The sequence below is a fragment of the Lytechinus pictus genome, chromosome 16 (assembly GCF_037042905.1).
Source record: "Lytechinus pictus isolate F3 Inbred chromosome 16, Lp3.0, whole genome shotgun sequence".
NCBI classification, from domain to species: Eukaryota; Metazoa; Echinodermata; class Echinoidea; order Temnopleuroida; family Toxopneustidae; genus Lytechinus; species Lytechinus pictus.
Genome location: NC_087260.1, coordinates 4,644,654 through 4,659,752, shown reverse-complemented (window position 1 = coordinate 4,659,752; position 15,099 = coordinate 4,644,654). Strand labels below are relative to the sequence as shown.

Genomic DNA, 15,099 nt, shown 5'->3' with positions numbered 1-15,099 from the left:
CCAAAGAAGACTAGTATGAAGATAAAGTTATTCAGATGACAATTGCAGTCACCTATTAGTGAATTCATTATCTAAGCGATGAATGTCCATCGATCTCTTCATAGGTCCATGATCATATCCTCCAAAGATCTACTTTGTCTTTCATTTTCATCTTGTAATGATTTATTCAACATTCCAGGCCTTCATTAGAAAGTTTGACAGTAATAAGAAATATGTTTGATCTTTATTCATCCATTTTCACAGATAGCGTAGACCAGACGAAGAAAAATGGAACCAGGATTTTCATTGCTGTTAAAGCAACTTATTTTCTTTTCGTTGCTGGTAAGATTGGTTTATCCTTACGAATAATAGACACGTGTTTTCCCCTAAACTGATATATTGTTTTATTTGGCAGCCATCTCAAAAGTGTATAGTTTTTTGGGGACGCACTGCATGTAGAAACGTACGTTTTGGGAAATTTTGGTTGAATCTATGAAATCCAGTTCCTCGACCATTGCCAGGAGGTTCCACTCGACATAATTATAATTTCTAAACCCTGTCAAACATATCACATGCTTATAAACGTACCCCCGCATGTTTATTGTGAATTAATGCAATTGTTTGCTAAATTTCAAGCAAAAATAACGCCATCTTCAAGTAGGGCTCTGTCGCTGCCAAGCGAACAGTTATCATTTAATAACGTGCGCATCTGGAGCATAATTATAACAAAAAATCGCAATGAAGTGTGTCTATAATGTATGTTTATAAAGATATAGGCTACCTAAATATCATACAATGATGGAAGCAATCAACGAAAAAAAAATGATTTGATTTCGAAAGATTTTTAAGGTTTTTTATTATCATTATTTGGGTTTGTCAGATTTTTTAAATAAATAAAGTATCCTTCATTTAAGAGTCTCCCAAACCAGCATCCCCTATTCAATAATTATTTCAAGGGCTCTGCCTAATAATCGACCCCTATATTCCCCTGAACAACTTTGTACCTGTAAAAGATACTCAAATTGCGGTATTGCTAAAGGTTTTCTATTTTATTTTTGTTTTTATCTCGTTATTTTACTTTTTTTTTTTTTACCTGTGGTACGGAAAAATTAAAAAAGGCCAAAAATTCGTAGAAAGTTTGACTCCCGTAGCGGACTGATGTGCTTATAATGTTACTAAAATTGTCATATTCCACTACAGGTGTGGCTTGCTTGTTGCCTTTCCTTCCAGTCTATATGTCGTACCTTGGACTTGGTGTGATGGATATCAGTATAATCACCACTCTGGGACCCTTCTTCGCCATGGCGGCATCATCTCTATGCGGAACATTATCAGACAGATTCAGATTGCACAAAGTGATGCTACTCACATGCTATTGTGCAACAGCTTTAGTTTACGGAAGTAGCGTTTTCATGCCCTTTATTTCACCCAGTCTGAGTACTCAAATAAGTTTCAAGCATACTGAGCAAAACGCGAGCAACGCAACATCTTACATAGGGCGAAAATTAAGCGTCTTCTATCATGTAGATCCAGAGAAGTCGACAGGCAATCAATCTTGTAGATTCCAGAACACAACGCACTTGGACTTCATGGACCTAAGTACATGCAAGTTCTCAATAATCGAGAGGCGAAACACATCGAATATTGCATCCTTTCTGGAGAATCTCTGTGGATGTTCGTTTACTGACCTTGCAACAATTACCGCTTCTGATCACGAGAATGGGAGCCGTCGGATCGGCGATGGTGTTGTTCCATACGAAATATGCCTATTATACAATGATTTGATGAAGGCACATGTCAATCAATACAATTTAATAGAGTGTGATTTATCAGTAAAGTACAAAGATTTTTTCAACAGTGCAGTTCTTGTAAATATGTATGATGAAACACAAAACCTGAACGGGAGCGCCTCTCAGTCGCATGGCATGCAGGAGGGGGATCTTCTCGATGTTTTTGTGATTATGCTCGCGATATGCCTCATCGGATCAATGTTTAAATTCTCAGCTGAACCTCTTCTTGATGCGTCCACAATGACACTCATCGACGAATTTAAAGAAATTGGGCAGAATTTTGAGTATGGCCGCCAGCGAGTGTTCGGGGCTATAGCACTTGCTATATTTGCGCCCCTCTCAGGTATCATTGTCTCGTCATATGCTTCAGTCAATCCGAACGGATTCAACTTGTACCTTCCTGCATTTATACTCTTTGTATCCATAGTTGCACTTTCTATAGCAACTGCTTCTCGTATCCCAATTCGCGTTAAACAGCAAATCACAAAGTACTCGTTCAGGGACGCGAAAGACATCATCTTAACACCGAAGGTGATCGTTTTTTTTTTCGTCATGTTCACAATTGGAGTCATGATGTCATTCGTCAAAACATATTTATTTTTGTTCATAGCAGAAATAAATGGAGATGAGACTGTTATGGGTTTGAGCTTGACCGTTTCTTGTGTTGCTGAGGTGCCCTTTATGGCGTTTGCATCGTTGTTCATTGATAAGCTCGGTCACCGAAGTGTCATTGGAATTGCTCTCGCTGGCTACGTCGTGAGGTTTATCTGCTACTCGCTCCTGCAGAACCCTTGGACCGTCCTACCAATTGAACTTCTTCATGGGATCACTTTTGGCTCCATGTGGCCGGCAGCAGTATCCTATATTCATCAAAACTCCCCCCCAGACCTGGCCGCCACCTTGCAGTCACTTACGCACAGCATCATAAACGGTTTCGGTAAATATACAAATTTAGTTGGTTCCTACTTCCAAACTGACCAGCTCGTATATTATCGGCAAAGTTGGTGTAGCTCGGCAAAAATCGAGGTCAATCTACCATAATCATCATGTGTCTTGTCAATCTTCTAGAATATCACGAACTTGTCAAAATATTGTAGTAGGAACCAACGGTGTTGTCGATAATCCCAAATCGAGGTAGATTGACCCTGATCACCGGGCCCGATCACATCAATGAGCTTTCTAAAATATCTTGATCGGATTTGAATAACTTGAACATTTTGACAACTCCCTGGTCAGAACCTAGCATTAGGCTTTTAAGAAAAACACAACAATGCATTTACTCAACGACTATAAGACCATTTTCAGTATATTTCTGATATAAATGTTAAATTCTGGATTCTGCATGGTAATCAAGCTCATGGACAATAATCTTGTCTATTTCGGTCAAACTATCAGTATTCTATGTAAGATTTTTGACACTTCTGTCCGACGCCTATAATCCCATTCCACTCTCCTCTAGTGGTTATTACATTTTTTTTACTGGACGTTCTTTTAATAACTTGGGTAATGTTATCATCTTAATCATTTGATCCCAATTTAACTTATTTTATATAATATATAGGTTCTTTAACGTTTTCTTTATTCTTACTGCCGACCTAGTCACCTTACTGGTCAAGCTATATTTGCTTGCTTATTAATTAATCGGACAGTCTACCTTGATCTTGTTGTAGGTGCCATGATCGATATTGCTCGGTCAACCTGCAAGAATAAACTCTGGGAATCTTGGAAAGTGTCTTCGCTGAGCGAAATTGAACTATAAATCTTTTGGCCATACTTTTATCGTACACTAAAAACTTATCAACAATCGGTCCAGATCAAGTGAACTTTTTAGCCTGGTGACTGTGTACATTTTTAGATCGTCAAGGGTAATCGGGCTCAATACATTTCGTAGTCAATCTATTCGACACCGATCTAGTTCCTAGTTTCCACTGCTGAGCTGATCCACTCGATCCAGTCTGATCAATCCTCGACCTGGTTGGTCCATGATCGACTTTTGTTTGTATTAGTCGACAGAGCCCTGATTACACACACGAATAGTTGAACACCCCCAAATTATTCGAGTAGGGAACCAGCAGAGGCGTCGATCCTGGGGGGGGGGGGGGGGGCAGGGGGGGGGGGCGATCGCCCCACCAATGAAAATATTGGGGGGGCAAACATATCATTTTGCCCCCCCAATAATTCCGGATATGCATTAAAAAAAAAAAGATTGTAATGTTCAGCAAGCGAGATTGAGATACACAACTCGTTCTTTATTTAAAATCGTGCTCAAAATGTCCGCTTTTCAGATTGGAATATAAAAATTTTCAGCTCGCGCTTCGCGCTCGCATCATTTCTGTAGCAAAAACCCATACTTTTCATGATTAAATTGGTGAATGTAAATGTCCCATTTTCAGTTCTAAGCCTCAAAAGAACTGCTTCAATTTGCAATCATCTTTTCTTGGATATATAGCTTGTTCTTTATCAAAAACGTCCAGTAAACTGTCATTTTTTCAGATCGAAATATCAAAATTTTCAGCTCGCGCTTCGCGCTCGCATCTATTCTCTTTTAGATACAAATCTTAATCATTGGTTCCAAAAATGCTTAGAATATCAAGTTTTCAGCTCAGAATATAAAGAAATTTGAGCTCACTCTCGGCACTCGTACTATCTGTGTAGTGAGATACGTGTCTGTGTCTCATGAGTCATACATATATATAGATATATACATATATATATATATATATATGTGTGTGTGTGTGTGTATGTGTGTGTATATATAATATATATATATATATATGTATGTATGTGTGTGTGTGTGTGTGTGTGTGTGTGTGTGTGTGTGTGGGTGGGTGTTTTGTACGATCGAGCGCCTTTGGAACGTTAATGATTTCGCCCCCCCAATCTGAAAAATGGATCGACGCCCCTGGGAACCAGTATGTTGTTGACCATGCTGGAACATGTAGAAAGACCCTTATTGCCTAGCGAGGCCTACATTGGATCAGATGAAGTTGACCAGTTTGGAAGTGGAAACATGGCTCGTTCAAAATACCAGAGTAAATGCAATTGAGACAGACTGACGCCTATTGAGGTAACTCGCACTGCTCGAACGATCGAGATACAAATCTGCTTGATAGAGTTGAAAGGTCGGTAGTGGGAACGTAAAATATGATTTTATTCCATGAACCATGATGGTACATGTACATCTGTTCATTAAAAGTGTCTGTTTTATCCACAGGACAGGGGGTCGGAATCCTTATTGGCGGAGTCATTTACGCCAACTTTGGAGCCAGGATCCTGTTTGGGGGATCCGCAATTTTATCTTTTGTGACACTCGTCTTGTATTTCGTCGTCAGCCTCATCCTCGACAGACAAGAAAGAGCTCGAGGATACGACAAGTTGTGAACACTAACCAGAGTTCCATTTGTGTCACTCCACTGGCACTCCCCAACTTCTTACTTTCAATACATGCTTCACATTGAGGGCCGCAAAATATAAATTGATCATGATATATGCAATCTTAAATGTTGTGTATCATTGGAAAAAATATCTCAACCCAAGGCATGATGCAGCCATTTTGCCAAGCTTATAAACAGTGACTGGCATTTTTTTGGTAAAAAATGTGAAATTAAATATTGTTAATTAATTAGTGTAATTAATATGCATACAATAACAGATGATTATTCAATTTTTGTATTTTTGATACAGATTAATTATCGATGTCACAAGATTAAAATGCAAAATACTAGGGTGATCCAATGTTGCATTAACTTTTGACACCATTTTATGTGCAGCAAGTCCAATTTGAGAAAAACACATTTCAAAATTCATATTTATATTGACGTCTATGTAATAATTAGCTGTTAATTATTCATTTGAAGGAAAAATAAAGATATTTGAGACTTAAAACTCTTTTGTTATTTACATAATGGTAATACCTGTAACATATCTCAATCATTTTTTTGACCATTTTTACCCTGTTCGCGAAATTGGACCACCTTATGCCATGGGAACAAATGTATATATATATATATATATATACTGTATATATAATTGAAAGGATGCTAATACAGCAATAAAGCATTGAGACGTAGCCTGGTCTTTGTTTCATCAGGTTTAAAACGAGCTTTCGGCAATCGGGCCTTCTTCAGGTATCTGAAGATAAACAAATGAAAAAAAGGGCTATAACTTACAAACAAGATCATCATGAGAGGGTATTACCAAACACTTTAAAAAAAAATTGTTAAATTATCGGAGTCAATTACGTTTTAACTTATAGTTATAATAGACGTTTTTAAGGAACGTCTTTTATGTTAACGTTTTTATGTTAACACATTCCTGTGATCAACATAAAAAAGGGAAAAGGGATTTCATTCATTATTAAAGATTGACCGGTTCCTATTAATATGTACCGTTTATTCATGTATATATATGTTAATATTCACTTGATATAATATTAAGATTCAATCTCGCGTCGCAGACGCTTACTTACATGCACCCCTTCACACTCGCTTTTACGCACACACATACACAATAATTTTATTCTACATAATACTTGGTTGAACAAATGATTATACAATGTGTGTCAAAAAGGTATAACAACAGCTTAAATATGTGTAGTCTTGTATGTAAGCATGTATGTATATGTATATATAACAAATTGCAGGGGTTTTTTTTACCTTCAATTTTAGAGAAAATGCTTGACCATACAGGAGATTTGTGTGTATTTTATAAGTGAATGTAAATAAACCTGATGGGGTGATCATTGTGTGCATTGACCCTAAAAATGGGAAAAGGAAGTGGTTCGATAGATAAAGGGGGCTGGGATGTGACAGGGGACGTTTACGTATCATAGGGAAGGCCGGGGATCTACTCTTCGGCATTGATGCCGTTGGGTTGTAAAGTTTTGAGTTTCGATATTCATAAAGATTCTCGGTGGAGTATGATGTCACGTGACCTTCTTCCAGTGGCGTACCCTGGGTCGTGGCATGGGGGGGGGCACCAGTACAAAATTGAGTCACTTAGTGGGCGCGCGAAGCGCGCTCAATTGCCAGGTATACTGACCTAATAGAGGCGACTGTGCTCACTGATCAAATAATGCTAGCACGAAACGCGTACTAAAAATCTTTTAAATCAGACCTAAAACTTGACATTATAAGCAAATGTTTGTAGTCTGTAATTTGATCTGTAATGTTTGTAATTTGATTTTTAGCTGAAATTTCTTGTCTTCCTATGTATTTTCCTTAAGCGCTTCGAGACATTCTTTGTGATAAGCGCTATATAAATGATGTTAATTATTGTTATTATTATTAGTCATGATACATACCTGTCTCGCTAAATAAACAATGCGAGTGCGAAGCGGGGGTTCCATGACAATTGCTCCGCCGACATTTGCTCCGCCGACAATTGCTACGCAAAATACGACAACTGCTCCGCCGACAATTGCTCCGGACAGTTGCTCCGCCGACAGTTGCTCCGTCGACACTTGCTCCGCCGATATGTGCTCCGTCGACACTTGCTCCGCCGATATTTGCTCCGCCGATATTTGCTCCGCCGACATCTGCTCCGCCGACATCTGCTCCGCCGAAAATTGCTCCGCCGACAATTGCTCCGCCGATAATTGCACCGCCGACATCTGCTCCGATTATACGACAATTGCTCCGCCGATATTTGCTCCGCCGAAAATTGCTCCGATTATACGACAATTGCTCCGCGACAATTGCTCCGGCGATATTTGCTCCGCCGACATCTGCTCCGATTATACGACAATTGCTCCGCCGACATCTGCTCCGCCGTAAATTGCTCCGATAATGCGACAATTATTTTTTTTTTTTTATTCGTACTTTCATACGCATAACAATTTTAGCACAGGCTGAAGGCGTCAATTTACCATGGAGCATAGCTCCATGAATTTACAAAGTAAACTTAAACTATGCTTGCATGATATATTAAATGTCATACACAGGGGCCGCGGAACGGTTTTCAAAGTGAGGGCTGAGTCAAAAGTGGGGGCTGTCCATGCTAAAAATCACAATCATATGGTCATTCTTACGTTTTTTGTACACGGCTTTGGAAAATTGGGGGGCTAAAGCCCCCGGCTCCGCGGCCCCTGATACATGCATATAGAAAGAAATAGAAAAAAAGGGGTAAGCACAAAGGAGGGATAGATATTCTTAATGCTTATTCATGGTGGGGGGGGGGGGGGGAGCATTTGTGTAAGTTTTATTACGTGCCTGGCGATTAAAATTAAAAAAAACAAACGCGTTTTCATGTAATTATTATAACCATATAGCTCCATGTTATAACAGTAGAAACAAATTAGACATACCCCATTCTTAGCGTCAAAATCGCTCAGACTGGCGAAATATGCTCCGAAGTGGAGACATTTGCTCCAGGTGAAATTCAACGGTATACCCCACCTTATTTTGTCGAAAACCTGTACTGTAGTCACGCAAAATGATTACTGTCGGCAAATTTTGTGCCATACAAAAATGACCAAGACATTCAGTAAGTAAAAATTAATATTCAAGAAAATACCAACATGTGAAAGGCTACATGTCGTGTCACCTTCTCGGCACACCCCTCCACTCTGGTTTCCATATCCTCTCGTACACACAGTGCTCTCAGTCTGGTCTCCACATCCACATCATGTCATACACACCGTAGGTTTTTAGATTATGATAATACTGTATATAATAGTGAGTTGCTTTTTTGTTTTATGTTGATCATGATTGTTTTCTTCACTGATAGAAAAAGGATAATTTTTTTTTTTAATAATCCAAAAATAAAATCCATATGTTCTGTTTTATATAGTTATTAGTCAAGGTTACTTTAGTTCGCATTAGTTCTCACTGTTTATACGTTCTAATTCTTATGCATTATACCGATTGATATTGTACTTTAAATTTGACTATGTATTGTTACTTTGATTTTGTTGTGCTTTGTGAACGGAAAATGAATAAATCTTAATCTAAATCTAAATATGGTCCGCCAATAGTCGAATTATATTCATTATGATGTTATAATGTAAGTAACAATTTGTTGTTGATGGGGGATATAATTTTACACGTAGTTTCAAAAAATAAAAAAAATCAATCAAACAAGATTTTCTTCTATAAATGATATACCTTCATGTGTATATGGCCGCCTATGTATTTTCCAAGAATGAACTATATGAGAAGAAAACGTGTGTTCATGTACTTATTATCATTATCATTGTACCACCATTATCATCATCAGCATCATTATCAGCATCTTCATCATCACCATCATTACCATTGTCGTCGTCGTTTTGCTTATGCGGAAATCAAACAAAAATGATTGTGCAAAGGGTTTTGGAGGGAAAGAGAGAGAGAGAGAGAAAGAGGGGGAGTGAGTGAGAGCTTGAGGAAAAAAGGAGGTGTATGACTTATTATTTCTGAATATCGCGATTTCTGTTTATTCATGGGATTGAAATAGAAGGATAAACTTAACAAGTTCTTGTCATTATAATTTTTTATTTGATTTACTGATCAGAACATGAGATAAATGAAATCATGAAGACTGTACGTTCTCGACAGTTTTATTAACGTTTTCCAACCAAAACTACACTTTAATGACTGCAAACACCTTCATTTTCACACACTCGCAACTATGGACACAGTATACATGTAATTGAGAGTAGTGTCATTTTCAAAACCTTTCTTAGCTGCAAGGAATACTGAATCTCATTTCCACAATGTGCATCTGAATGCACAATGCCTGTGTTTCTAACATGTACCCAAATTACCCAATTTAAAGAACACATGTTAAGATCTAATGAATCAGCAAAATAATCCACATTCTATCATGATCAGCAGGCATAACAGCCTATATACTCTTCAATACTTCAATTACAGTTTGTCGAAAGAAATAACACAAAGAAAAAGAAATATATAGAATTGTAACTCTGGTAAATATATCCAGAATATTAAATTAACGCATCGTGCTCTCATTTCTTTTACGAGATATCCCCCCCCCCCGAGATATGCTTCATGTTTACAATTTAAAAAAGGCGTATAAATGTCCCCTTTCCATGTCAATAACAGCTCGTGCTTTGTGCTCGCATTATAAATTCAGTGAGATGCGTATTGGGTTTCATGAATTTGTAACTATATTATTGCTGGTATATATATTATTGTCTTTTAAAAATAACATTATTTGTTTAGACGTAATGAGAGAGATACATACATATATTCATTTATTATAATATATTTATATTGTCGCTTTGCACAGAATAGAACAAAAATACAACCGAAGTCTAGTTTTATAGTAACTCACCAGTAGCGTAATGAGCCAACAACAAAAAATGGAGGGGGCGAGACAAGGATGACATTTATTTTCCTTTCCTTTATTCTTTTTTTTTCATTGGTAGGGAGAATGGGGGGATCCGTGACCCCTAGCACGCCCCTCCCCCATCTGTACGCCAGTGATGATCATACTTTCGTTTGAAACAAATTGAAGGAAAAAAAGTGCAAGGGTAGATAAGGCCGAAGACGTAAATAAAAATTATTGATACAAATATTAATAATTATAATACTGATAAATATACAATAAATCAAGCGGTCACCAATAAAAATAAACAACGTGAAAGAACAAAACGAGATAGAGAGAGAGAGAGAGAGCCCGCGCGAATGTATGGTGTATAAGTTGCTGGAAAGCAGAAGAGATATTGTGTCCAGCACCCCCCCCCCCAAAATTCTCTCCCCGCTCAAGACCGGAGTGAAACCAATGATAATAATATATGAACAAAAATCCAGATTCACAATTTCAATGGGGAGTGTGTCATTCCCCTTCTCCGTTACAATTTGTCAAGTGGCAGCGGCAGGGAGAACAATTTGTTTTGTTTTTTAAGCAGAAAGCTGTGATGATAGGGGGAGAATAAAATGAATAAAACATTAACGAATAACAAGAACAAAACAACGACAAAACAATTTGTATCAGGATGAATTTCTTATCATTTAACATAGACCAACTTGGAGAAATAAGATGTTCATGCAATTGTCGTATAATCGGAGCAGATGTCGGCGGAGCAAATATCGGCGGAGCAATTGTCGTATAATCGGAGCAATTTTCGGCGGAGCAAATATCGGCGGAGCAATTGTCGTATAATCGGAGCAATTTTCGGCGGAGCAAATATCGGCGGAGCAATTGTCGTATAATCGGAGCAATTTTCGGCGGAGCAAATATCGGCGGAGCAATTGTCGCGGAGCAATTGTCGTATAATCGGAGCAGATGTCGGCGGAGCAATTATCGGCGGAGCAATTGTCGGCGGAGCAATTTTCGGCGGAGCAGATGTCGGCGGAGCACATGTCGGCGGAGCAAATATCGGCGGAGCAAGATTCGACGGAGCACATATCGGCGGAGCAAGTGTCGACGGAGCAACTGTCGGCGGAGCAATTGTCCGGAGCAATTGTCGGCGGAGCAACTGTCTCATTTTGCGTAGCAATTGTCGGCGGAGCAGATGTCGGCGGAGCAATTGTCGGGTCACCGAAGCGGGAGCAGAAAATTTTGTAGACATTGACCCCAAGGAGGGAAATTTTAAGAAATATTTTTTTAAGGAATCCATTAAGAGTATACTTATCTCATCATAGTTATCTAATGCGAGTGCTAAGCGCTTGCTGATTTTGTTAGAATTATATCTAAAATTGTAATTATAACTAACATACGCATCTCAATCACTAATCATATATTGCGAACGCGAAGTGCGAGCTGAGAATTTAGGAAATTCAGACCTGAAGAAGGGCATTCTAAAGCTTGTTTGTAGGAATTCACTAAGACCATACGTATTTCATTAGCCATACGATGCGAGCTGCGAGCGCGAGCTGAAAATTTGTGATATTCAGATCAGAAAAGGGACATTTTAAGGACTGATTTTATGAATTCATGAAGAGCAGATATATCTCACCAATCTACTAATGCAAACATAAGCACGGACTGGAATTTTTTTATATCCAGACCTTAAAAGGGGGCAATCACTTAAAGTAGTCATGAAAAAGAGGCATACGTCACTACACAAAACAATAATAACTCGAAGTGCAAGGAAATATATTTGGTGTATATTGACTTGAAAACGGGATGTTTTAGTACAACAGGATCATTTATCTCGTTAAACGGACTACAATGCGAGCACCAGAAACAATGAACACATACTGAAATTTAAAATATCGTCACTCTCCCCATCCATACTGTACCGAAAGGTCAGTTTTTAACGAAAGCTTGAAATAAACGAATAGGCTTAGATATCTTTATCAAGTTCCTATAGTATGTCTGGTTCAACGATCTTTGTGATGCAATATTACTATTGTCAGAAAGTTTAAAGTTGCCCGCTTGTCGATTCAAATGGCAATTTCCGAAAGAATGCACCCGAAGTTGGATGCAAACATAGCCCTTGGAGTCAGGTATATTCGTTTTACACGGCGCATATTGTTAAAGAAAGCACAATTCATTGAAACGCATAACGTTGTAAATCCGATAAAGAGAATGGGAAAAACTCGAACAGGAGTGGGCTATACAATGTTAAGTTAACTTTTTTTCCTCATCTTATTTTCTAATGAAGGAACAGTTTTATATTTTCGTTTTACCCTATCTTAACATGAATTGACAATATTTTTTCTCGGGTCCTACAAAAAAAGTGTGACAGTCCTCAATTAAAGATGACTGCCGTGTTCACATAATGTCGCATTTTCGGCCAAACCACGGTAAATTCACATTTTTTTTGGTGTGTGTACATATGTTGTTTCATCATGACTTTATTCACGTTCTAGGACACTGATATAATATATATACACAAAGAGACCAGGTCCACCGTTTCCATTCCAAACAAATGGCAGGTCAGTGCATGGATTACAAAACAAGTAACACGTATACCAATATAGCAAATTATTTTCAGAGTAACATAAATGCAGGAAAATAATCAGTTAAAGCTGTCGTTGATATCACGTTGAAAAAAAAACACACTTCATCAATTTTCCTAAATTAGAGTTGGATATGTAAATGGAATTAATTAATTATTGCATATAATTTGAAATGTACAGATAATATTTGAGAGGTGTTACGTATCCAATTTCCACTACGGTATCGTCTTAATTATTATTATACGGACGTGATCATTATATGTTTTTGTGTATTCAGATCAACTTAATTAGCTATTGACATCCCAAAGTTATGAAAGTAATACTAGTAAAGTACATTTGCCTTACGCTAAAAAAAATAACTAAGCTCTTTTCTTGCGTAAAATATCGAAAAAGAGGAGAGTATGGCGAGTTTTGAAAGGGTATGGAAAAATTCGCTTGGTCGGATTTTTGAGCTTGTTGTTCTGAGAAGATTTTTAAGGCGGTGTTTATTATTCCGGTCTACTAGGCCCCTTGCCCCGACTTCTATAGCGTAGAATGACACCGTGTACTCATTTTCTTTGATATCCCTAACGATCGAGTCATACTTTGTGACTTTCCTTTGGTTTGCATCATCAATGTTGGTTTCAAAAACGTAAAAATGACCATAGGATTGTGATTTTTCGCATGGTCAGCCCCCCCCCCACTCTGAAAACCATTCCGCGGTACCTGAGAAGGGTGCCTGTGGTACCAGGGCAGAATATACACTTATCATTTAGGCGTTTACCCCAGGTATGCAAGTTTGTATAAGAGGGCAAAGAGTCAATACATGCATTAACAACAAAACCTAGAACTCGCTTTGGGAGATTATACATAATAGATTTCCAACAAGGAGGCAAATTTTCCCTGAACCAGGAGTGGCTCCACTCTATCAGACCAATATTTAACTGTGTCTTCCTCTATTTTAACGGTTTTCTTTACAGTATGCCATGGACTAGTCTCAACATTGATAGCATTTTCAACTCTACGATGGGTTTCGTTATATTGTACGACCATGACGACAGCTTATTGTTTACGTGACCATTGTGACTCTCTTTCAATAGCAGAGTCAATCGCTTGATTAACTACTGAATCCGCTTTAACTCTCGATCTGCTAAAAGCGGTGGATTGGGATTGTCGGTAAATGTCGGGTAGTCTAGGGATATTGAGACCTTAAGGTAAGTGGACCATAGCAATGTTGGCACCTCGAGAAGGGATACCTAACCAATTTTTCAGATATTTATCGGTTAGCACACGTCCAGTTTATCTAAGTCGGTCTTTTGTAATGTATGAACTGTGAGCAAAAAGCGGATAGAATTGAGTACGTAACGTGAGTAATTAGCCACCTTTCGCAATCCTCACCGACACTAATATTAGGGTCCCCTAACACAAAAGTTAACGCTAAATCATACACTTGATTTTTAAGATTGATGTATACATTATAGTCAATAAAATCAAACGTAGAAAAGTACTCTACAATCAATGCTAAACTTTGTGTTACAGGGGGGGGGGGGTTACAGGCCCTAAATATCTGCTTTTCGTGTGCAAAATTCTTTCCCGCGACACCCGCATCATACATGCATGTGCATTACGACTGATGGCTGGAGATATTCGAAATGCAGGACCTACAAAAGATTATGACATGGATAAGAAAGTGGTTTTTCAAACAAATCGAGTACATATTGAGTGAGGAAAAAGTTACTGAATTAAGGCTTAGATATAGATCATTACAGTCCATCGAATCGATATTGCATTTAATGTGGATTATTGGTGGATCTCTGGCAATTGATTCCATGGGTCAAATCACCTCTCCAGCCGAAACCATTTCGCATGCGTTGGTTATGTACACAGCATGTATACGACTGAACACGTTTCTTTTGTTTACTCCTACACAAACGATATGCCTCTAGCAAATAGCACACGATGTAATGGGCATTATGTTTTACTTTCCCCAGAAATGGGGCATTAGATTCGAATTCCCGGGGGGACCACTTCCATTGATGAGTGGATACCAGGCATGACCATGCGGTTTCGAAAAACACCCTAAACAAGGGAAGCAAGGCTTTTCCAGATTATGAAAATGCATCTCTTAACAAGTATTTAGCTTGTGAAACCCTACAAGTATTGAAACATATCCTCCTTTTCAGTATTTTAAACATCGTTTTTGACACCATTATAACGTTACATAGGCCTATACGTAACGTACTTGCCCACTCTTTCCCTTTTTACGCGTGGTCGCGCCTGGTATCTGCTCTTCAGTGGAAGTGGGCCCCCGGGCGGCCTATCGAGCTCTGGGAGGAACCAAATGTGGCTCTGGAAAGTCGTCCTAGATCGGATACATCGCTGTTACCATAGTAGCAACCAGAATTTTGCACACGAAACGCAGATTGAATGTCTCTGTTCAGATGCGAAACGAAAAAATATCATGTCACACAATTTGCATTGCAGGACAGAGTTTTACGACC

The 15,099-nt window shown here is 38.4% G+C and overlaps 1 protein-coding gene across 3 annotated transcripts in view; it reads left to right on the top strand.

Moving 5' to 3' along the window:
* LOC129279389 (major facilitator superfamily domain-containing protein 6-like) overlaps nt 1-6,453 on the top strand; it is a 38,107-nt gene extending 31,654 nt beyond the window's left edge. For 2 of the 3 annotated variants that reach the window (XM_054915482.2, XM_064111419.1), the window contains exons 2-4: nt 244-321; nt 1,180-2,706; nt 4,984-5,650. In XM_054915482.2, the coding sequence (XP_054771457.2) occupies nt 244-321; nt 1,180-2,706; nt 4,984-5,150 (1,772 nt within the window). In that variant the 3' untranslated portion in view covers nt 5,151-5,650. Of the gene's footprint in view, nt 1-243; nt 322-1,179; nt 2,707-4,983 lie in introns of all 3 variants that reach the window. The other variant, XM_064111418.1, reaches the window with a different exon arrangement.
* Nucleotides 6,454-15,099: the final 8,646 nt, after the last annotated feature.